Source organism: Manis javanica, chromosome 2 (genome assembly GCF_040802235.1).
Source record: "Manis javanica isolate MJ-LG chromosome 2, MJ_LKY, whole genome shotgun sequence".
NCBI lineage: Eukaryota > Metazoa > Chordata > Mammalia > Pholidota > Manidae > Manis > Manis javanica.
The window spans coordinates 151481051-151505836 of record NC_133157.1 but is presented as its reverse complement, the minus strand read 5'-3'; the positions used below and the strand labels follow the sequence as shown (position 1 = coordinate 151505836).

The 24786-nt window shown below is 39.9% G+C and overlaps 2 protein-coding genes across 3 annotated transcripts in view; both read left to right on the top strand.

Moving 5' to 3' along the window:
* The window catches only part of TTPA (alpha tocopherol transfer protein), a 46723-nt gene extending 45228 nt beyond the window's left edge, over nucleotides 1-1495 (top strand). The window contains exon 6 of the transcript XR_012128211.1: nucleotides 1381-1495. The gene's annotated coding sequence lies outside the window, so the exon portion shown is untranslated. The remainder of the gene's footprint in view (nucleotides 1-1380) is intronic.
* Nucleotides 1446-22061, top strand: GGH (gamma-glutamyl hydrolase). 2 transcript variants are annotated; one of them, XM_017643283.3, is made up of 9 exons: nucleotides 1446-1603; nucleotides 4402-4516; nucleotides 8543-8593; nucleotides 11392-11476; nucleotides 13981-14119; nucleotides 16218-16324; nucleotides 16409-16499; nucleotides 20046-20183; nucleotides 21692-22061. In XM_017643283.3, exons 1-9 carry the CDS (start codon nucleotides 1495-1497, stop codon nucleotides 21811-21813), a joined length of 957 nt encoding a protein of 318 aa, XP_017498772.2. In that variant the 5' UTR covers nucleotides 1446-1494; the 3' UTR covers nucleotides 21814-22061. The 2 variants fall into 2 exon arrangements, with proteins under 2 accessions (XP_017498772.2, XP_073085692.1); XM_073229591.1 differs by lacking the exon at nucleotides 1446-1603 and adding an exon at nucleotides 1721-1839.
* The last annotated feature ends 2725 nt before the right edge of the window (nucleotides 22062-24786 follow it).

Below are 24786 nucleotides of genomic sequence, written 5' to 3'. Positions count from 1 at the left end.
ACTTTATGCCTTATCTTTGCTTAGTTATATAGTTTTTAAATTATAACATTGTCATATCTATCAAATTTTCCCATTAACATTTATATTTTTTATATAATGTTTTGTGAAATCCTCTGACAACCAAAGTTACGGACATAGGCTTCTGTATTTTATTTTCAACATACAGTATTTTGCCTTTTACATTTACATTCTTATTTATGTGGAGTTTATTTTGTGTATAATGCCAGGTTACAAGTTTTTTCCTTTGTGGATGGTAAATCTGCTTACCTCTAATCACATCCTCCCTTAGTAGCATTTTTTCTTGTCAAACCAGACTACTAATTGCATTCACTCTTCTTGGAATATGCCAAAAGTGTGCTCTTGTGCTCTTGTTCTCTCCACAAGCTGTGTTCTCTTCCTGTCGTTTTTCCTTACTAACTTGTAAACTTCCTTTTGAAAAGATATTGTCCAATTCTTCTTTGCCTCCTCAATACTTAGCATTGATTGAGTAGGATTTCAAATACTCACCAACTTTATTCTGAAGTTAATCCTTACAGGTGGGAACTTCTTTCATAAATATGTATGTAGGTTTTCACCCAGAAAGAAAAAAATTCTTTTTTTTTTTTTACTACCTTCCCAACCAAAACATGCCCAGTGATTCTAAGTCTCTTAAATTTTTAAACAGAACTTTCAAAATACTTTTAATGGCTAGGAACCAAAGCCATCATTTCTGCTCCTGTTCGCAGGTCAGATGAACGCGGTTGGTGCTACCAGCATTAGCAGGTACTGCCCTTTTGCAGGAGATGCCAGGAGGTGACCCCTCCTTGACCTAGTTCTGAGGTGAGGGGTTGGGCCTCCGACCGTGTTCACAGTTGTCTTCCTTCCCTTGTCTTTCTTTTGTTTCCTTCTGATGCCTTGACCCTGAAAACAAACAGCAGGATGTGGAATGTGGAAATTCCCTCCGAAGTTAGCCTGTTCTCACGTCGAAGTGTCAAGCGCGGCTCTCAGGGCTCTTAAAGACAACCGGCCTTTCATGTAGGAGCTTCAGGGGGCGCAAAGTTCTCGGGCAACTTCCAGAATCTCTCACCAGGCTCCCTTGCTGCCTGGTTACCAGATTCGGTCCGGCCGGGACCCAGAAGTTCCCCTTCGACAGCCTGGGGTGGGCGTGCCAGCTTAGTGCCAACGACTGAAGGAAGGTCTCGTCGCTGTATTCGTTGGTAGGGAAGATTCCGGAGACGCAGACACCACCTCGTGCCCATCTAGCCCTTTCCCGGGTCTCAGCGGGGCCGCCGCAGAGCGGCAGTTTAGGGGCGGGGCGAGACCCAGCGCTGGCGGCGCGATGGGGCGGGTGAGGCCCCGGCGGCCCCTGAGCCTTCCACCCCTGCACTACGTTTCCCACAGGCCTCCGCGTCGGCGCACCACCCCCGCCCCCGCGCTCCCTGCGGCCGCCGCCGCGTCTCCTGGCGACCTGTCTGTCTGTTGTGCCTTTGAAAGACGGCGGGAGGCTGCAGCGCCATGGCGATCCTGGGCCGCCTTCTGTGCATGCTGGGCTTGCTCCTGTGCGGGGCGGCGAGCCCCCTGCCGTCGGCTCCCCACGCCACCACCACCAAGAAGCCCATCATCGGTAAGAAGGTCGGGTGGGACCAGGGGCCGGGGCCGGGTGTCTGCGCTGGGCGCTGCCCGCTGCCGGGCGTCCGCTGGTGCGTGCCTCCTTGCAAATACCCAAGTACAGGGTGTGGGACAAGAGCTGAGCCAAGACACCCTTTGGATCGAATGCCTCTGTCTCCTCACATTCAAATGACTCTGAAAGTTGGAAGGGAGGAGGGTGCACTGTGAAGAATCCTGTGAATTTTCTTCTTTGTAAGTAGCTAGGGATTTCTATTAATGAAACATTGTGTAACTTTTCACTGGCTGAGGGCCTGTTTCAAAATACAATGTGTAATACATGTGAGAATCGGATTGACAAGATAATCAAGACATGATGGTACGCCTGGACTTGGCCGTCTTCAAGCAGCACAGGGCAGCCGCGGCTCCTGTGATCCTAATGTGAATACTATTGGGTGTTAAAGCGAAGCATGTAATTTTTTGTTTCCAACAAATTTGTGTTTTAAAAAGAGTAAAGTCCGTTTGCACTGCCAGAACAGACACTTGATCAAGGCAGGGAACCAGGAAAAATCAACCTAGAATTAAATTTTGCCAAAAATAATTTATGTCGGATAATTAGGATTGATTTTATCTCTAGTATTATGTCATTTACAGTGTTTTTTATTCCTTTCACAAAGAAAAGCACTGTATTCTGTAACTAAATAGAAAGTAGACAGGCATTTTTTTCGTATTGGTAGTGTCCAGTTTTTAAATGGGTTGTATATCAATATTTGGGACTTGGAATGCCTTATTCATAGCTATTTAAAATGGTGGTTAGATTCTCCAAGGAGAATTAACTGGAAATATAATTCCATGTGGAGTGATTGGAATTGTGGGTGCAGGGAGGAGGAAACAAGGAAAGAAGTGGAGGGGGTTCTTTTCCCTTTCTGAGAGGGTGGTCAGCCAGGGTCAAATACAAAGAAAAGGAGTAGGCTTTTATGCTAAGATCAGTTAAGATGACATAGTTAACTGAGCGTCCAGTGTGTGCAAGGCATTGATTTAGGAAGGGCAGAGGATTCAAAGATGAGGAAGTCACAGAAGTTGTGAGATGGCCTTAAAGTATTGGGGGCCTTTCGGTCACATTTTGAGGTGCCGGGAATACAGCCTGCACTTTTTTCTCCATGGATGGGAAAAGTGAGTATGGAGTGGGAAGAGAGGTTGGTGGAACTTCACCTACTCTAAAGTACTTTTCTCCTTTCTGGTACTTGTGTTCACATACCCCAGGCCCTCCTTTGTGGCACCTCACCCTTACCTGCCTTCTACTACTCTATTTCCTATGATACTCCCAACCCTTTCTGTACCAAATTTCATTTTCTTCAGTGAAGAGGTCTTACCTTTCCAGGAGGAGAAAAACAGTCTGACTGTTTTTGACTGACAGATTTTGGGTTTTGGTGTATATTAGTTGAGTGCCTGATAAATCCAGTTATTTGTAAGAAGCTGGAAATACAGAAGTGATTGGTGTAGACAGCAGCAGGTGGCCTTCAGAAATACTGAAGGTGTTCCAGGTGGTGAAGTAGTGAATGATACTGGCGTGGTGTATTGTACAGACTGCTTATTAGATGCCAGTGCTGTGCTGGGGCTGAGGTTTCAGCGGTAAGAGGTAGAAAGGTAAGTGGGGCAGAGCACACAGGGTTTTGTAGAGTTTATGAGGTTAGGAACCTATTGAAGTGTTTAAGCCAGGAGGCATGTCCTGCTGATTGGCTACCAGTCTGATCCCATTCCCTATTGCTTTCTTCCCTTGCTCAACTCAGGGCTCTAGTCGTATATCCTCCTTGCAATGTAGCAGGCATGCACCTGACTCAGGGCCTTTGCACATGCTGTTGCTTCACCTTGGATCCCTCTTCCTCCAGTAATCTGCATATGGCTTACTCCCTCACCTCTCTGAAATTCTGGCCCAAATGTCATACTCTACCTTCTCAGGGAGACTCTTTTGCCCCTTGTACACACCCTGTACCCACCCACCTTGCCACCACACACACACACACCTTCTCCCTCTGCTATACTTTTTTTCTCCTTAGCACTTAAGCACCCACTATCACACAGTAGCTATTTACCTTTTTGTCTCGTTTACTGTTTGTCCTTTCTCCCCTCCCTCCAACACACTATAATTAAAGCCCATAGAGAAGGGCTTTTTGTTTGTTTTGTTCACTCATGTGTTCCCAGCACCTAGTTCAGTGCCTGATATGTAGTATGATTCAACAGTATATACTGAATGAATGAACAGTGATGTGATCAGATTTATTTCCATGTGGAGAACTGGTTGGAGTTGGTGTGGGTTATTTAAGAAAGGACATAGACCTTTCAAGAGCCTAGTCTAACAGTCCACGATTAGGGAGGCAAGTTTGGTTGTTTGAATTAAGGTAGTATTGGTGATGTTGGAGAGATGTAGATAGAAGATATTTCAACTGTTGCTTTGTTGTCAAGGAGACATTATGTCTTTCAGTGTGTGTGGGAAGGGAGAGGTCTTCTTATATATTTAAAGATCTGTTCTCTGGGATCGATTGGAGGTTGTTTGAAGGAAGCTGGTGCCATTGTAAGTCTACTTTGGGGACTTACTTGGCCTTCCTGATGAGGTGAGAGAGAGGAGGTTACTTAAAACTCAGTTCAGCCTCCACTATTCCTGTCCCAAATCCTGTGGATGTACTTGCAGGAGAAGCTTCATATTTAATTCTGAGAATTTAAAGAGTAAAGTAGTGATATTTTTACTATGATGTGTTTCAATGTCTGAGCAAGAAAAAAGGAAATTGCATGAATGTAAAACTTTTTTTTGTCATTTAGGAGTATTAATGCAAAAGTGCCGTAGTAAAAACATGCAAAGCCTGGGAAAATACTATATTGCTGCATCTTATGTAAAGTATCTGGAGTCCGCAGGTGCAAGAGTTGTACCAGTAAGGTATGATTCAATATTTTTTACATTATATAAATAAAAATTGTGTTATCTCTAAAATCATCTTTTATCTTCATTGCTTTCTTTCCTATGATTGCATCATTTAAATGTGGTAATACTGCATCTGATTTTTGCCATAAACTCTTAATGCTTAGAGTTTCTCATTCAGTTGTTTAAAGTATGAAGTCATGTATATCTATACTGTCGTTAGAGGCATCTCATGTGTGTTAGAGATTAAAATGATAGTTTCTTTTCCACCAGAAAAGGTGGTCCTCACCGGACATCATAAAAGTAATCAAGTAACAGAATCTACAACTTAATCAGCTTTATTTCATAATATCAGGATAAGGGAATACTTAGGGGATGAGGAGAATTTTTAGAAGATGACTTTTAAATTATCTTCCCTCTCTAGAAGTTTGTAAATGACCAATACAGCAGTGCTGCTTCAGTATAAATTGCAGATGTTGCATTTTTAAAAGAGCTACATTATTTTTGTGATAAAATGGCCTAGTAAGTATAAAATGATTCATGTCATGTTTTGATTTGGAAAGAATGGATTTTGTTTAACAAACAAAACCTTGTAAATATTTATAATATCTTATCATCCAAAATTAGTCTATTTTAGAATCTTCCAGCATCCCCTTCTAATCTACTATAAGTGACTTCACACACAAAACACAACTCTTTGCTCTGGGCAACCTGTTTGTTTAAGTAATTCCACATTAAAAAACTATAACAAAGAAAAGTACTATTCAAATGCAACAGTAATAATAAAAATGCAAATATTGTAATTTAGGGAATTGTACCACAAAGTGGTTTTATGATTGCCTTCATTAAGTTTTTGGTCTTGTTTAATCTTTGACATCTCCCTTTACCCCAAGAAGAACATTTGCTTTAGACATCAGTCTAATTTTTTAGTAGCAGGTGTAATTTTTCAAATCAAATCTTATCTGAAACCCAGATAACAACCAACTTTTAAAGCTGAGGAGGAGGCTGCAGAGAGCCTTCAGAACCATGTGTCAAAGTTTTGATCATGGAAGCTCTTTTTGCAAGGTGTCCTTTTAGGGCATTAGTGCTGATACCATGGATTGGAGGTTGGCAAGACAAAAGGCAGGTAGACCAGTTCTGAGACTGGTGCAGTAGGGTAGGTGTGGAGTTTTGAGGGTGTGGTCTAGAGTAGTGGCTGTAAGATTGATAGGTAAATGTTCTTAAAAAATATGAACAAGACTTGATGACTAATAAAATGAAAGACAGGGAGGAATAGATAGAATGACAGAAGTTTTGAAACTGGGAAGTTTTGAAACTGGGAGCCTTGCAGAATACTGCTGTTTATGACAGTCACTGAAAACAGGACTGTCAGCATACTGGTTAATTTCCAGCTTGGGTTCCCTCAGTTCATTTTAAGGTATATTGCTTAGAATTAGAATCATATGATTCTGTAAAAACAGTGTATTACATGGTGGCTAAGTTCCCAGAGTCGCCTGCACAGAATGGCCTGATGTAGAATGAGACTGAAACAGTCACTCTGCTAGTGTTGGATTGTATGACCACAAGTCTGATCACACACCCAAGTGGGTGAGTTGCGATGCGGAAGTGCTCAAGAGACCAAAGGAAAGGCCTGGAGACGCCATGTGAGACTTGTGGGTTTACTGGGTCTTACGCACAGGGAGTCCTGGAGCACTGGCTAGACGAGGCTGTGCACCATCATCGTGTACAGAGAGGGACCTGCTTACATGCGGGAGGAGACAGAGATGACATGTGCCAGAGCGAGTGCGTGATTTATGACTATACTACGTGTTATGCTAGAAGGAATCATTCCTGTGTGACTAGTGCCCTAAGGAGTGAAACCTTCGACAGAGGGCTCTGGGCTCTGCATGCTGATAATGTGTCCATCGATAAGAGGGGCTGGATGTGGCAAACCCCAGGCCATCAAATACCTAGCATACTTCCCAGAGGACATAGTTATTCTGGGACAAAAGGTTACAGGCAGACAGTGCTTGTCCACCCATGGGTTCATTTCTGAATTTTCGGTGTTGGGGCCAACATCTGTGTTTTAGAAGGGAAAAGGAGGATGGGAAATGAAGGCAAAATTCTGGAATAGGTAAAGAAGTTTGTCTTTGGTCTGTTTCTGTGTCCTTGCTCCTGCCTTCTCTCTCAGGCGCTGGTGCTCTCAGGTTCTCATGGATTCCCTCTGTGGGATTACTGGAACCTCCAGAGTGTCTTCCTCCTGAGAGGTAGCATGTGGCTGCTATTGGTTTAAAGATATGTTTCATTCCCAGTATATTACAAATCAGAAGATTTCACTAAAGTGAATTTATTTTTGAGCACAAATATCTGGAGCAAATTGTAAATGAAGCAAGTGCTCTTCTCAGTGGGTAACAATGTCTGTCACTCCTTTTCATGCTGCGGAAGCTGTGTCATTTGTCATCATTACCAGGCTTAAGCTGTTTTCCTCTAGTTAAAGAGAGCGAACTCTTCCTCATACACTACTGAGAGGGCCTTCTGTTTCATGAAGTCTGACAACATGCAAGTGACATTCAGCCTGTTTTCCCTGCCAGGCCTCTGAGGCACTTGAGTTCTTTTTCCCTATCCCCCAGCAATTAAGCTCCTTAATAATGATAAGCAGGGCCCCAAAATTCAGTCATGGACAATGTGGGAGTCCTCTACATAGAAGGAATGAAATGACTAAAACTAGCCTGCAGGGCTGGCTAGTAGGAGTACTGGGAGTGCCGCTCAGTGATCTCCATCCATTCTGGTTCCTGGTGGTGGTGATTGCCCATCCTGGTTTAAATATTCATATGGGAGATTCTGGGTCTTGACTCTTTGGTTTCTTTCTGTTGGCACAGTCTGGGGAGATGGAGCTGGCAGAATACTGCATCCCAAACCAGGGCCACCTGCCCTTTTATCCCCCAGTTAAGATGGTGGTGAGCGCCATTGCAGTATCACCCACTGCTTTGTGGCTCTCTGCCAGGAGGATTATTATGAACTTCTGAACAGACCTGGACATGCAGAGTCCTTCTGGCCTTAGAGGAGAGCCCAGATGGGTTTGCTGGCAAAGCCCAGACAAGTTCTGGGCATCACAGGGGTCTTAACACAGAGAGGTGTTCTGATTCCTCCGAGACATTTTCCCTGGGGCAGAACTGGACTGTAGTTGACATTTAATCATAAACCTACTCTTTGTGGCAGGTTGAGAGGGCCATGTTATTCTCTTATAGAACCAGAACACTGGTGAATGTAGGAAAGTTCTTGCAGGAATTTCATGAACATGGTGCTTTCTTCTCTTGTTCTGGCATATTGCTGAACTTTTTGAAGAGCAAATCCATCTTACTATGACTTAATTAAAGGTCTTAGTTGCCTTAGATGAATCCCATAGATTTTCTCTGGAGAAGGGGTTAAACTCATCCATATTATGGTGGTTGTTAAGAGGCCCTTACAGGATGTTTGATGAAGGATGCTTCAGAATAACTACCTGGGCAAATCAGGCCAGTCCACAGTGATATGTAGTCTGTCCCTAGACCTGAACTCTTCTGTGTTTTGAATATCCAGTAGTATCCAAACCTTTAGAGTTGCTGGTAGGGGTGGGAGGAAGCAGGGACCTGGCATTTATATGTATTGTTTTTATCTGCCAAAGCTGCCTGTAGTTAAGACAGGCACATGACCAAATCTCTTTATATAGTGTTTACATAAAACAACTGAATGTCTTTGCATTCTTTTTATAGTTCTTGGCTAGTAGAGAAATTATTGGTGCTCAAATCTCATGGTCTTTAATATTTAGCATATTTACATGTACTTCACAGTAGTAAATTGTATTAGACCACAGAAAAACATGTTTACTTGTCTGATGAGCAAAACAAGGATATAATTAGTAGTTTGAAAAAAATGCCTCTCAGAAGGGAATGATATAATACTGTTGTATTTCAAAAGTATTTTTCATCTGACTTCTGAAAATTAATGCTGTGACTTAATTTAGAGGTTTACTTTTTTTTCTTAAGTTTTGGAAATGAATGTTTTGTAACTTTTTATTGTTTTCAGGGTTGATCTTACAAAACAAGAGTATGAAAAGCTTTTTCAATCTATTAATGGGTAAGTTGGCAGCACTGGTCTGCTTTTACAAAATTGTACATATACATATTATATGTGTATCTATGTAACTATCCTATAGTGGTATAACATTAGTTTTCTTAGTTTTTTATAGGAATTATTTTGTTGAGAGATGCAAAAGTTCTGCAGAGAGGAGAAGGCAGGAGAAGAAATAAATGTTATGTTGTAGGTACATAGAATTTTTTTTTAATGTGTGGCATAATCTTGGTTCTTTTAATACTTGTCTTAATTGTTCTGAAGCCACTTTGAATGGCATGGCATACTGCTTGTTTGGGGAATTTATAAGTCCTAAGTCTGAGGATAGTACTCAATTATTTTTCATAAGGTAATTTGAATAGAACCTGGAAAAAGTTTTCTGTCTTCTGGCTTCACTGCAAAAGATATGGTTGGTTAGCTCACAGAAGAAAACTTTTAATCATATGAAAAAATGTTCAACATAACTCATAATTAAAGGAAAGCTAATTCCAGCAATTAAAAATCATTTTAACTATCAATCTAGGAAATATTCTAATCTTCTATGGTTAAGAGTGTGAGGAAACAAAATAATTTACAAGTTTGTCAGAGGTAAATATCAGTTATTGCTTATTATTCCAAATGAGTGTTTGTGATTTTCTTTGAAGATGAGTCTTCTTTTTTCAGTATCTGGTAATTCTTCCTTCTTAGTTACCCTAGCCTTGTTACCCCTTTAACTTCTTAGGTGCCTGCCCTACCGCAGCCAGTGGCTGCATTTGCCATTTTCTGTGTGCTTTGCTTAATTTTGGGCTCCTAGAGAACCCTTAGAGCCCTGCTGATGGCCTCCACATACTTTATTTATGTTATCATCTTTATTTAAGTTACCAATTTTGGGGGTGGTGGTTTTGGAATACCTACTGAAATTAAAAATGTACATACTCTTTGACCCAGGAATCCTTCAGAAGGAATTATATTTTACAAATATATTCCCCCCTTATGCAAAGACTGAGGTCCCTACATATGCATTTTAGTATTGTCTGAAATATCCCCAATTTAGAAGCCTATCAATAGTCTATCAGTTGGGAATTAGGTAAGTAAAACAGACTATGTGTGTATAATAGAATATTATATATCTAGGTTGAGAAATGAGGATATCTATAGATGCTGCTGTGGATCACTGTTGTTACGAGAACAGTGTGATACTGTTACATGCAAAAGCAAGGCACATGATGGTGTATATAGTACACTCCCATTTCCTTTTTATTTTAAAGTGGGGTGAAGAGATATGCATAGCTTGTGCCTATCAGGTTAGCAGAACAATTATTACTGGTGGTGGTTTCTGATGGGAGTCGGGTGGAGGGAGTCTATTTTATGATAAGGTTTTTATACAAACTTTAAAAAAATTTAAAAACTATTACTGTATTCAGAACAATTACCTGCTTTCAGTTCAGTTTGGTTCAGTAAATATTTCCTGTAAAACTTTAGTAAAACATTTACAATGCCTGTTATGTGCAGTGTACTTTGGCATGGACAAAGATAAGTCCAGGTTAGAATATATGGTAGAACCTTATTTAGGTATACCAGAAAACAAGCTGTACTCTAATAGAATTCCAGAAACACCTTTATTGAGCCCCTGTTATGCAGTAGGCCCCTTACTGTTTTGTGGGGAAACACAGAGATGAAAAGGCAGACCCTTGCTTTAAAGGAATTTGTCAATTGGGAGGGACAGCTAAGTGTTATTTGATGAAAGCAATTTAGGGTTAAACATACCATATATGACCAGTGACAGCTTTCTACATAGTAGAAGAAAAGGGGAACTACTAATGAGTCTTCCTTAAGGTACTTTTAATTGTAGGGTTTTCTGCATTGTGGCAGATGTTCTATTTCACAGTTTATGTTTTCTATTAGACTGTGGGCTTACCAAGAGCAAAAATTATTCACCTTTGTCTCTATAGGTTCCTACAAGGAACTGAATATCTTTATTAGAAGAACAATATTAGCAAAGTGGTATTTCACATATTTTGTATTCATACTTAAATGTTTTCAAAATTTTAGTACACTTAATTCAATTTTTATAATCTCTTTTGAATTTCCTTAGTTATTTTAATACCTGTTACAAATTCTTAAATTTAAAGTTAATTTCAAAGGTGGTATAAAAACATGGTACATGTTTTTCTGTATCTCGCTTTTATGGGTAGAGGAAAAGAAAATCAAATGTTTGGTACTCTTCCCCTTTTCATCTGAAACTTTTTCTAGAATGGTAATTGTGTTCTTTTTTCAAAATTTTCTAATACCATGCTTATTTCTGAAGAGAGTTCAGGGCAATAACAAAAAATTACATAATTGTGGATATTTAATTCTAGCCTACATATATTTTTGTGACCAGTTTGTTTTCTTTATGGTTTAAAAAATTCTTTGTGAGTCAAAACTGACTCCTGATTGTGAACCCACATTTGATTTTGGCGTTGTAGATTGCCTTAATTTAAACCTAACTATACATGGAATGTTTACCTCTGCTTGATCTCCAGCTTTGCCATGTTCTCCTTCCCCTTGTCCACTTACGGACCTGTAATGTATTCACACTGTATTTTAAAAATAAACTTGTTAATCAGAGAAGTTTTGGAAGGACATGCACAAAGTGTTGTTAACTACAGTGGTTTACAAATGGGTAGGATTGTAAGTATTTTATATTCTTTTTGCCATAGTTTTCTCACTTTCTTTAATCTTGCTGCTTATATAATAAGGGAAAAGTTTGTTTTAAAATAAAAAGACTGTTTGTTTTCTATGGGGGAAGGGGTTGAAATATATCCTATTGGATGTTGTTTCAGGATCCTTTTCCCTGGAGGAAGTGTTAACCTCAGGAAGTCAGATTATGCCCGCGTAGCCAAAATATTTTACAAGCTTGCCATAGAGGTAACTACCAGTTATTGCTTATTATTCCAGATTACTTTTGTGATTTTTCCATGAGGACAAGTCTTTTTTTCAGCATATGGTAATACTTTCTTCTCAGTTACCCTCGCCTCATCACCTCTTTAACTTTTGAGGTACGTGCCCGCTGGCGGCTGGTGGCAGCTTTTGCCCATTTTCTGTGTGCTTCACTTAATTCTGGGTTTCCAGGTAACCCTCAGAGCCCTGCCGACTGGCCCTCTCAGTGCTCACCAATGAGAATCAGGTCCTCCTGGTGGCTTAGTGAGCTATTTTCATTATGTACTGGGCATTGTTCATATGTTAGTAATTCTCATCGCTTGAAAGCTCGTTTTCATCCTGACTCATTCAATCCCATTTAACTTTTCTTCACAGAAATCTTAGACTCCATGTTCAGGTACCAAGCAGAGCCTCTTGACTCCTTTGTAATGTCTCTCACTGAGCCTGCCTTTGCACTGTAGCTGAGACTCTGACTATTTCTCCCCTGGACTATTAACAGCAATTTTCTAATTAATCTTGCTGGCCCCATATCTCCCTTACAACCCACTACCCCTTAAATACTTCCCCAAAGAACTGCCTTTAGCATATGAGATACTTGTTTGAAAACTTTTAATGGCTAGGCTAAATAACTTGTAGCCTTTTAGAAAGTCTTTGGGTCAAGACATGTGTGCCCACACTCACCTTTTCCAGCCTTTGCTGATGCAAGTAATTGAAGCCAGGTTAGTATTTCTAGCACATACTCTGTGTCCTCTTATTTTAAATCAGTGTACTCTGTTTCCTTCCTCCCCAACCCTGATACATGCCTTGGCCGTCTTTCCAGGCCGAGGTGCTGCTCTCCTGTGTAGAAGCCTCTCTGCCTCCTCCAGCTGCAGTGGCATCCTAACCTCTCTTAACTTTTAGAGTATTTTGCATAGAATTGTTCAAACATTAAGCTCCAACTCTATAATGTGGCAGGGTTCACAACCTTAAAGAGTTTATAGTTCAAAAGACAGAGTATCTTGAAGTTAGCTGTTCATGTCTCATCAGATTTCATGGTTCTGACACCCTTTAAAGTGTTCCTCATTTCATATCATTTCGTATCATGTACTGATACTGAGTACATGCTTAATGAATTTTTTTAAACTAGCGAACAAAACAGAAATTTTAAGTGACTTAATTTAAAATGTGTTTGGGGAGTATATATTAGCATTATAGTCACTCTTCCCTTTGTGTGTAGAGACTCATGCAGTTAGCTTGCTCAGTGTAAAAAAAGGAGCTATCTTACCCACAAGACTCAAGATCTATTTTTTAAAAATATAATTAGGTACTTGAAGATTTGATAACAAAAAAGCTTAGCAACAATTAATATAGTTCAGCCACTGGGGTCCACAGAGCCCTCATTGAAGAAACCCTGAGAAATTATTAGCCTGATAGATCTGTTCAGTTCCACTCTTTGTCTTTTGCTGTGCCAGGTGTGTGGAGGACCCACAGAAAATAAAAGATGTGGTCCCTGAAAGTGGGGATTTAACATTTAATTAAGAAATTAAATTTGGTACATATGGGACCAGAGAAGTTAGACCCTCTTTTGTGTTTATTATAAGTAAATGCAATAAGACCCTTCAATTTAATGTGTACAATCTTAACTTCTAAAAGTAAAATTTGCAGACATGTATATAAAGTTTTAAAATCCTAACTTGGGGTAGAAAGTATAAGAATTCACATAATTCTATGTTTCTCTCAGTGAGGAAGAGAGAAAAAAAAACCCTAACAATTTCCTCACTTAAAATAAATGACTATTAGGTTCTATTTTGCAGCCTGTACAAGAAAACTGCTAATTTAGAAAGTAACAAAACTCATTTTTGAAACTATTAACACATATGGGTTTAAACTTTAGTTAACTAGAAAATTCAGGTGCTAGAATACTTTCTCCGCAGTCATGTTAGTTGTTGTGATTCCCTTTGAAGAAACCCAGTACATTTGTACTTTTCTAATTGACAGTTTTTGCTCTGAAAATTTTACTTTTGTGTAGCATCTTCCTTATTGTACTTTTTTTCCAGATCATGGGTTTTACCTGATTTAAATCCAGTTAGCTAAAGGTAGAATAATACAGCTATTCCTGTAAATTCTGAGATAATGAAGGAAGACTTTAGAGTGGGTTCAAAACTAAATAATCGTCCTAAGCAACAAAATTTATAGATGTATAAATAGCATTATCTTTGATATTTACAGTCCCTAATTGTACCTTATGTTGTTTGGTAGTTGACTGGCAGATGTCAGTCTCTTTCCCAGCACAACTGATGTTGGATAGTTTAGTTAATTAAAGCTGAATTATTATGTGGGAGCTTGATTTGAAGAGAGATGAAGTGGTAGCCTACTTATGGATCCTGGAAAATTATTAGAAATCCATGCATACGTAGCTCAGGTGCCTGCCTTGTAATGACAAACCTAAAAAATGTGTACTTTTTGTTCTGAGAAGTTTGAATAAGCTTAAATTTCTCTTTCACTCTTCAAAGGGTTTTGATAATGGAGATTATTTTCCTGTATGGGGCACATGCCTTGGATTTGAAGAGCTTTCATATCTGATTAGTGGAGAGTGCTTATTAACTCACACAAATACTACTGAAATTACACTGCCTCTGAACTTCACTGGAGGTAAGAATTCTGTCTTCAACTCTTTTAACTGGGATGGATTAGTAAGTAGCAAATATCAAAGTAAGAAATACTTGTAACATTTATTAATTTTGAAATTATTTACACAGACTGAGGATGTGAGTAACCACTTTTGTACTGAGTTACAAAGATGGCTTAAAGAACTTTGAATTTCGATAATTCATTGCTGCTAATGATATCAGTCCCATGCATGATTAAGACCTGTAAAATCATACCTGGTTTTGAGTCCTTGCTTTGCCGTTTTTGCCTTGGGAAATCATTAAACTTCCTTCAGCGTTAAAGTGCTAAGCACTTTAAATACAACTCTCATATGTGTTAGCTATTGTTATTATAATACAACATTTTCCCTTGGCTCTGTACCTTTTTCAGCCCCAGCTGGGATGTACTGTGGTTCATTTCTGTCACTGACCACCTGGAGTCAGCACGGACTCCACAGTTAAAGGTCAGCTCCTCAACTAGACTGCCCTTGTTTCAGATACCAGCCGTGAGTCATGTCCCGGGTCACCCATACTTCTGACCAATTGCTCACAAATTTGTGGATTCCAGTACCCACTGAGGTTCAATAATCCATTAAAATGACTCAGAGAACTCAGGAGAGTGCTGTGCTTGCAATAACAGTTTTATTATAAAGGACATACATAGGATGAGGTCTGGGAGGGAATTCCTTGCCCTCTCCCTGTTGAGACCTCCCATGCCCTCTCCCTGTTGAGTCAGGGCACACCGTCCTCTTGGCATGTCCATATGTGCACCAACTGGGAAGCTCCAGTGAGCACCAGTGTCCAGTGCTTTTAGTAGGATTTCACTGCAGAGGCATGATTGATTAAATCACTGGCCACGTGATTGAACTCAATCTCCAGTCCTCCTCCAGAACCCTTGGAGGTCAGGCTGGCTCAAAGTTCTAACCTACTCTAATCATGTGGTTAGTCTTCCTGATGACCAGCCTCATCTTGAAGCTAATAGGGGCCTACCATGAGCCACCTCATTAGCATTACAAACCACTTCTATCACTCAGGAAATCCAAGGGTTTTTGAAGCTCATGTCAGAAACCCACACAAAGATCAGACAAATTCCTTACTGTATCACTCTGTACATAGATAATGATTCTTGTAGGTTACTTGATCTATGAACCCTTAGAATTGAATGCTACCCACTATTCTCATAAGGATTTTGGATGTAAAGTTAGTACTTGTTATGTATAGAACCTATAGAATGAGATATACTTTTCTTTTCTTTTTTTGAATGTGCTATACTTTTCAAAGTTCTTTCTCACATTACCTCAATCATTGCAAGAACCCTGTGAGAAGTATATTCTTAGCTTAGTCTCTTCTAGTTGCATGTGGTAAAAACCCAGTGTATACAAAAAAGGAATAAAATCCACTGACGTAAGGTACTTCAGTGAATTTTTTCATTATTTGAGGCACTGGGGTTTGCATGGAAATCATTACCATCCTCTTATGAGGGGCATCATTTAGGGATAGCTGACATCAGGACTTTGAACCTGTTTACAATTCTTTTTATCTTTTTGCTGGTATTTGAGTCCATGTGTCGGACTCCAGAGCTTTCAGAGAGGTACATTACTCTTTTGAGCTATTTACTGAGTAGAAATTTCTTGGCCTGGTTATTACTCTTTTCTACATTTGGTATTTTTAACCTTTCAAGTCCCAGATATCTTTGAAAATATGTTGAAAGTTCTAGATCCTTTCCTGAGAAAACAAATATATACATGTATGAAAATTTTTATCTGTTTTTCAGCTCTGACTAGAGAACTCTAGTTAAAGTTCTGCTGCTTCTGCTATGGCTACTTTCTAATGATCATATCAGGAGAATTTTAGTTTCTCATATTAAAATTCTAGAAGAACATTTTTCTTTTCTAGAAATAAAGTACTTAAATATAGAATATACTGGAATTTTTTTTTTAACCCAGTTTGTGCTTAACTGGAATACTTCTGTGGAAACTGTTTTGCTTATCATTTAGTCATCTTATGTCCTAATAATGGCCTCTCTTTGGATGTAGATCAGTAAATTCAGTGGATTTTATTTTTTCCATGTTTAAATGATTTCTTCTGTGCTTAAATTTCAGCTGCACTGAAGAGCAGAATGTTTCAGAATTTTCCTGCTGACTTAATTCTGTCGTTAGCATTAGAACCTCTGACGGCAAATTTCCACATGTGGAGCCTCTCCATAAAGGTATCACATTAATTAAACAGTGAAGTTAATGCATTTAGATTAACTACAGTTAATTATTTGTTTTGTTTTATTTTTATACTCTAGAATTTTACAGCAAATGAAAATTTAAAGAAGTTTTTCACTATATTAACAACAAATAGAGATGACAAGATTGAGTTTATCTCAACAATGGAAGGTATATATCACTGTGCATATACTCCTAATTTCACTTGTCATGTTTACATTTCTTAATTTTAATTTTGTAGTTCTCTTTTTTATGAATGAAATCATGTTATTTGGGGGCCTCCAGGTGGAAATTAGGGCAGTTTTGGAGTCAGGAGACATGTTTTGTCCATGTTCCAAATCAGTCATTGTTTACCAGGGTCATCTTCTAGAATAACTTGGTGAAGAAGGAAAATAAAGACTAAGGAAGAATGAATAAAGAAATAAATGGAGAAAATAACTTATATTTCTATATTGTAAATTAAGTGCCTTGACAGATTCTGCTCCAGATGACAACAAATATAGTTGACATATAGAAAAATGTCTTTCTGAATACACTGATGAAGTGACAGGAAGGATGCTGAGGCCAAAAACCCCAAGAGTTAAGTGGAGTATTTAAACCAGCATTATTATTGAATCAGGAGGACTTGCTCAAGTTCTTTCTCTGCAGAGCAGGACTTGAAAGGCTATCCTGTCAATGAATCTCACCCAGTGCACTGCAGGGAGAATTGCCCATCTTGAGTCTTGGCACTGAGGAAGTATGGATGGTGAATAAGCCTTTAGCATTCCTGGGAACAAGCTGATCTAGTGTGGCCTGCATTATACTAACCAGGAAGTTGGACCGGCCTCAAGTCAACAGTTTTGTTTAACATTGTCTCAGACTGATAGTGTCCCAACAGGCAGGGCAGATACAAATACAAAATAATTCCCTCTGGAGGAAACTAATTTATCCAGACTTCAAAGAATTTCCGTATTATGAAGTTTTAAGGAAAATAAGCTATTCATGAGGAAATTGAACAATAAAGAAAGTGAGCAGATCATAGCCAAAAAATCACTAATTCACAAAGAAGCAAAATACCACAAATGAGGACTTGCAGAAACAATAGGCAGTTTTTGAGTTGACGAGGCTGGTTAGTGCTACTTGAGAGGCCAGGGTGCCAGAGTGGAATAAACTGGAGTAAAGTGGAAGTAGTTTGTGTTGTTTAAGGATTGGCCATATCACTGTCTCACCCATGGGAGGAGGTCCAATGTCTAAGGGTTTAGAAACAATATCCAGGGAATTCTGGGAAGGTTGATCAGTAAGATCTGAAGTGAATTTATGTCTTCTTTTCAACTACTGCCCCCTCTGTTTTTGACTCGAGCACTGCCACACCATTACGACAGTATTACTACCATTCTCAAAATCACCCAAAGCCAGAAACCTGGCAACTGCCCTTGTCTTGCTGCTTTCATTCTCCATATCTAAAAAATTCATGCTGCTTTCCACTTCCCAAATCCATCTTGACTCCATTATCTCCTCTGTCTCCAGCTTGTCCCCGTCCTACTTCAGCATTACACCTGCCACCAGGATTTCTGTAGTAGGCCCTGGCTGTTCCGCAAGTCTGCCTTCCAGCTGGCCCCTGGTGAGGCCTCTGAGTACCACCAGTCTGGCCATACTGCTTGAGGAGAACTCCTCAGAGGCTGTGCAGCACTTGGACCATAAGTCTAGATTTACCGGACCGTTTGCTCTGTGACCTCTCCCTGCCTTTGTCCCTAGCCTGTATTCCTCTGCATCCCGTTGAGCACACATGCCTTCTACACAGCACTGTTTCCCACACTGTGCTTTTTCTTGAGTTCTTTCCTGTCCTCTGAAGATTCCCTTCCTCCCCATTCCCTTCTACGAGGGACAATTAGTCTTCTTTAAAGACTGAGGTCATTGGTTGATTCCTAGCGGCTATCCCTACCCATTCCTCTCCACATCTTCGTCTGTGTACCCTCACTTTTTGTACTTACTTGCTCATATTCTATCTTTCCTCATAGACCAAGAGCTCATTGTGAGCTGGAACTGTGTCTTATTCTTCCTTGTGTTTCCATGGCTTTGTGTAAATCTCAACAGATACTGAGTGAATGACTGTTGAAATGGAAGAGTATTGGGTTGGAAGTTAGGGAATTGGGTTCCCTGTTGGTTCTTTTGCAGCTATGTCCTCATGCCAGGCTCATTTGAAAATCTTACCATCTGAACATTTTCTGATGCCTGCTAGAAAGGGACACTTGTGGTACTCTTGATAGTTTTGTTCTAATCAGTGAGTCAGGGCATGACTGCTACAGTTATCAGGAACCTGCATTGATTTTTTTAGTAATGCAGTTTACTGAAGAGTAAATCTCACTTGTTTCTGAATGTCAGTGTTTATCTTTCTCTCTCTACTTAACTATCCATCTCTCTCTCTCTTTCTCTGCATCTCCCTCTAGCTAATAAAACTTTGATACCATTTATCACTTAAGGCATTTATTATCCCAAATAATACTTTTCACATCTCAAAGCAATCCATTAGAAGATCTGTCTTTCAGTGAACTATGTGTAACAGTTAATTTCCTAGTCATCCAGCCTGTGGGTCTCTTGCTGGTAGCTTCACATGTAGTCCCAGACAAGAGAGAAAGTGCAAAGACTTAGGCAGGTAGGGAGAAGGGCAGTGAGAGGGATGGAGTAGTGTTCAGAGCTGCAGGCCAGTAGATGAACCTCAGGAAGACTGGGATAAAATATGTTTCCTTCTTGTGAAATGATATCTAGAGGCAGAGGCTCATAGGATGTGGGAGGACAGTATTTTTTCCCCTAGATTTCTCTACTTCTCAGCTAATTATCTTCTTTTCTCTAGGTACTTTACTAAGGTAGTCAGGTTATAACTTTAAAGCAGAAATAATAGGGGGAATTTTTTTTTCAATTAAAATGAAGAAAGGCATATGTGGAGAAGAGATGAGTATATACATTTTTCAGAAGGTATATGATATACATATTCATGTTTTTAAAAAACTGTGGAATTTTTAAAACCTATATAAAAGTAGAGAAAGAAATATAATGAACCCTGGGGTACCAATCTCTAAGCTTCAACAACTATGAACACGACATATGTGACCAGTCTCGTTTAGTATTTACTGTCTTCCTATACTAGGTTATTATTTGAAATAAACACTAGTGTTTTATTTTTATATATAAAGATATTGAAGAATTCTGTAAGTAATTGAACTGTATCACCAAAAATTTTTCACACCAAATTTAAACTTTAAAGAAATTGGCACCATGAAGTCATTAACCATTCCACAGACTGAGAGAACTGCATGATTTAGGCTGAGACAAACTGGCTCACATAAAAGGACACCAGAAATGCTGGCGCAGTTCATTCTCATATGAACAAACCATTATAGGAGAGGATGCAGACATGGTCTGAAGGTGGGGGCGAGGGGGCCCATCATGCAGATGCTTATTCTTAATCAAATATGCACTTCACTGTTGCACTGGATATATTCAGAGGCTCAAATATGATTTTCTAGTAAAGCAAATATTACAAATTTTGTAAGGTTGAAGATCAATGAAATATTGTACTATGAATTTTCACATTGTAAACTGAAATTATTTTGTACCTGAGAGAAGGCTCACAGTTTTACTTTGTCTGACACATTGCATTATCAAGTTAAAAAAAACTTGTAAGTAACATGTTAGACCATTCTTCTACTCAGTACTTACCAGTTTGTGTTCTTCATGCAGGACAAAAGTATCCAGTCTATGGCGTCCAGTGGCATCCAGAGAAAGCACCTTATGAGTGGGGGAAATCAAAAGGCATTTCCCATGCATCTAGTGCTGTGAAGGCTGCATTTTATTTAGCAGAGTTCTTTGTTTCTGAAGGTAACATGTGGGTATAGAATGTTATCACTCTAGTATAGTTTTGAAGGAAATTGACCTCATCTGAATTTTGTGTACTCTTTTGCTCTGTATATATTCTGTAGGTTTTAACTTTTCTAAAAATAAAATCAAATAAAAAAGCCTTGGAATTGAGATATTAGATATTCAGCTAAAACTGGGGCAGGTATTTCAGTTAATAGTATTGCATACTCTAGAATGGGCTGAATTCTAAAACGACAGCATAAAGTTTGTTGGGATTGTTTTTCTTTCTTTCTTGAATACTTTTAAAAGATTTTCCTCCAATACTCTTCTTTTCAGGAATACTTTACAACACTTATAACATTTATAACATTCTCTGAGAATTAGATGTTATTTTTCCAAGTATTGAGTATATATTCTTATCAGTCTGACTTTAAGGCCACCTGTCTGGAGGCATTGGCATGTTGGATTAAAGTGAATAAGCTTTGTCTGTTTTTCATAATGAAAACATAGACATTTTCATGCTGTGTTATGTCTGTGGGTAAAATTGAGAATTTGATGGGAGATGCTTAAGTTTTAGTTGAGTCCTATGGATGTAAGACTGAGGTACAAATGCAGCCTGCAAGCAACAGAGCATCACGCTGTGAGGCATTTGCAGTCTCTCTCCAGGGCTGCACGTAAGCCTTTATCAACCCTCCTGCCGACACTGAGGAGGGAAGTTCTCCCTCCTCAGTTCACTCTGGTTTAGAATTTGGTCACTTGAATGGGTAGTTTCATAACAAAAACCCTAAGTTAAAAAAAGAAGTTCTCTCGTGTGCAGTGTGAGTCCCAAGGAACATTGACCCATGTGTGGAGTAAGCATGGTGAGCAACGGCAGAGCAGTTTGCTGTAGTGTTACCACAGGGTGAGGCTGTTTATTTTGTCTTCATTTTCCAATACCTTCTTTTTAAGAATCTCATAAAGGCCTGTATTTATTTTGACTGTAGGAGAAAGTCTGAGCCTTCACCCCATCACATCCCAGCTTTGGCCACGCCAGCTTCTTTGTGCCTCCTTGTTTCTCATGTTTCTGCCTTACCTGAGGGAAGTGCTTCACTTCTCCATCTGAGCTCTGCCAGTTTCTCCATCCTCTTAACTCTTGAAGCATCTCAGTGAAGAGAGACTATAACAACATTGTAATACGTGATCCTGTGTGGTTCCTACACTAGATTTCTTGAACATTAGGAAGTTGCCCAGTTTATATTTCCATCCCCAGGCCCTGCATTAAGTCTTGCACACAGTAGGCACTTAGTAAGTGTTAGAACGGAGGGAGGAGTGCATACCACATGGGATCTGGTGCAGGGCACATCTAGTTGCTGCATCACTAGGTAACTACTCTAAATCAGGGGCTGCTTTACTGGGGGGAATTTTGTAAGGTTCTCCTTTTTGGTGGTATCTTCTCAGTTAATGCTGATTCTAGGAGGAAGTGCTAAAAAGTAGATTTTCAAAAATTATATCCAATCTTTTTAAAAATTAACACTTTCTTTTTCTTGCAGCTCGGAAAAACAGTCATCACTTTGAATCTGATGTTGAAGAAGCTAAAGCACTGATTTATCAGTTCCATCCAACTTACACTGCGAACATTTCTTCATTTCAGCAAAGCTATTTATTTGATTGAAAGCCATAGATGTGTAACAGGAATTTTGAATAATGCCATATTTAAACTATTTTGCTAACTTACTGTTCATGGCAATAATAGAAAGCCAGAGATTCCTTTTCTATGATGTTGCTGGCTCTGATTCTCATTTGGTATATTTTACTCTATCACATTTGATAATCAGTGAGACAGATAAATAATTATAGTGTATTTCATTGAAAAGCTTTCTCATCTCTGAAAATTAAAAAATAAATTTATTGGAAATCCAAGTAATTTTTCTGATTGATTCTAGAAATAACTTGCACTTCCTACTCATCCATGCATCCTTGCTGAAGGCTCTTTTTAAATCCTCCTCCTTGGTCACTGTGATGTCTTCCTCCTTTGAGTCTTTGGGATATTAGTAGTGTGTGCATATGTGTATGAATGTATATATACACATGTATTTCCCTTTCTTCTATTTTAACTCCTCTAAAGTGTTCAGCTCCTAAAAGCAGTTTGTGTCTTGACCTTTTTATCTCCCACAATGTCTAGCAGTGTAGGCCCTCAATAAGTACTTGTGACTAGTGGGGAATGGAACTTTCTTTTCATAGAAAATAATGTAAAATGTTATACATTTATTAGGTATGTTTTAATATATTTCTCAATCTATGCTTCCCTCTTCCCTCCCTCTTCCACCATTAACCAGCCCATATACCCTCACAAACTGAAATTTAGAAATTCTTAAATGGAGGAATTACAGGCAGTTAGAAGAGAGGATTTTGTGAGCTGTTTCTGATAGTGTTTATGCATCTGTTTCCCTTCATCCTACAGTTGTGCTGTTAGAGAGGTGGAAACCCAGGAAATCGAGTGATTGGGCAGGAAGTTAGAGAAGATGATGCAGAAGGCTAACAACAATCTGAGGTAAACCACGAGCTTTGGGCAATAAGGCCAAACACAGCAATAGACATTGAAAGAGGTTAACACATTTAGTCAGCCAAAAAGCGCTTCAATAGAAGTCTGGCAGATGTAGTCTCTGCCAATGAACACGACGATACTTTATTAAGTCTTATAATCCAGTGTGACATTTCTGGCGAATTTCATGTCTCTCACAAAGAAACTGCTATTACTCATACTACCAGGGCTCTTCCCTACCTGTTTATATTGAAATACTACAGCTCAGTTTGTCTCTGAATAATCCTCATAATAAAACCCTTAATCCTGACTGTATTGTTACTCGAGACGCTGTACCATCCATGCTTCTGCCCATGAATACTGGCTTCTAATTGCTCCTAAAGGTTTTTTTTTTGAAGCAGAGTAAAAGTTTAAGGTTACTTAGAAAGTGCAGGTGACCTCAGAGAGAGGAACACCACACCCTAAAAGGTTGAAAAGAGGGAGTTTAAAGTTAAAAAGTTACCCACTTAGAAAGTGCAGGTGACCTCAGAGAGAGGAGCACCGCTCCTAAAGCTTTTTACTCTGCTTCATTGATGATGACCACAAATGAAAGAAAACATGAACTGTTACTTGTTTTTTATTCATATTAAGTTTTCCACTTTCCCAACCATGTATTTTTTTTCACAGTCTTTACACTGGAATTACTTTATTCCAAGAATGGAATCTCTTTCAGTGTTGACAAAAGCCCTCTCTCCGACACCCCTGCACCTGTTGGAAGACTAGACAAGAGGCCTGAAGGCAACTATGGAGAGAGGTCCCATTTGGGTAGGAATGCCAGTCCCTTGTCTAGTTTGGCGTAAGACTGACCCAGGTAGCCTGACCTGTGACAGCCATGGAGGCAGAGCAGATGTGGATTGGAAGTGCCTGTTGATGTTACTGAGAAATAGGAAAGCTCTGGGAGGAGATAGGTGGCCCCTTCTGGAAGACTGCCTGGCATGTCATGTGGAGCACGTGGAAGGAGCTTGACCACCTTGGGTGCCAGTGGCTGGATGCATGATGGCTAAAAGATGGGTGTTGCCTCCCACCTCCTTGCAGTCTATTAGCTGGATGTGACACTGTAGTTGAGTAAGAGCCAATGCTTGGGCCCACTTACGTGGCTCAAGCCAAAGGGTCAGTGGTCGATCTCTAGCCCAGATTCCTGAATTTGTCCTGTGCCCATCAGGAGATCACTTAAAACTTGAGCATGTCAGCACCATGCTGGTCACCCAATATCATAATCTCATGCAATCCTCTGAAAGAAAGACTGTGCTTACCAGGTGGCCCTACACAAAACCTGGGTCAGTCTCACAGGCATGAGTCCCAGGGCTGCTCCACACATCTGGTTGGCCCCACAAATGGAGTAGTGTTGGACAGAACTTTGAAGGAGAGAAATGTCAGGGCCTGTGCAGGTCTGGCCAGGCTCAGAATGGCCTGCCTAGATGGCTCTGCCACAGCTGGCTTGTCACCACTGGGGTTGGGGGCACTTGGGAAATGTTGAGGCAGGTGTGTCCTATGACCAGGACCAGTTCCAGGTATGGGGTACCTAGCTGAGGTAATAGCACTCTGGCCCTGACCAGTTCCAGGAAACATAAACGGGCTTAGGCAACTTTGAGGAAGGTACCTCAAAGTGTGGGGGCTCCTGATAGATAAGAGCTGGATCCATTTGCCTGAGTCTAAGGGTGATTACGGAACACTTAACCCTAGCCCTAGCCCTGGCCCGTGGAATGGACCCCTCACCATCAGTTTCAATGTCACGCCTGCCAAATTGGAAACCTGAAACACAATCTCACACTCACCCTCACATCACAGTCAGACCCTAACTCTAACCGAAACCCTATACCCACTGTACACCTTCCCAAACACCTAACCCTAGCCCTGGATCTTGGACCAGACCCATACCATCACCATTGACGTCACCCATGACTTGGTGTAACACTGTAGCTCTATCTGGCTGTCGCCCTCACATCAGAGCCAGAGCCTAAATGTAACCATAACCCCATCCTGCCCTTACACCTTACTGAACGCGTAATCCTAACTCCAGCCCTGACCCTAGGACCTGACCACTCATGGTCAACATCGACATCA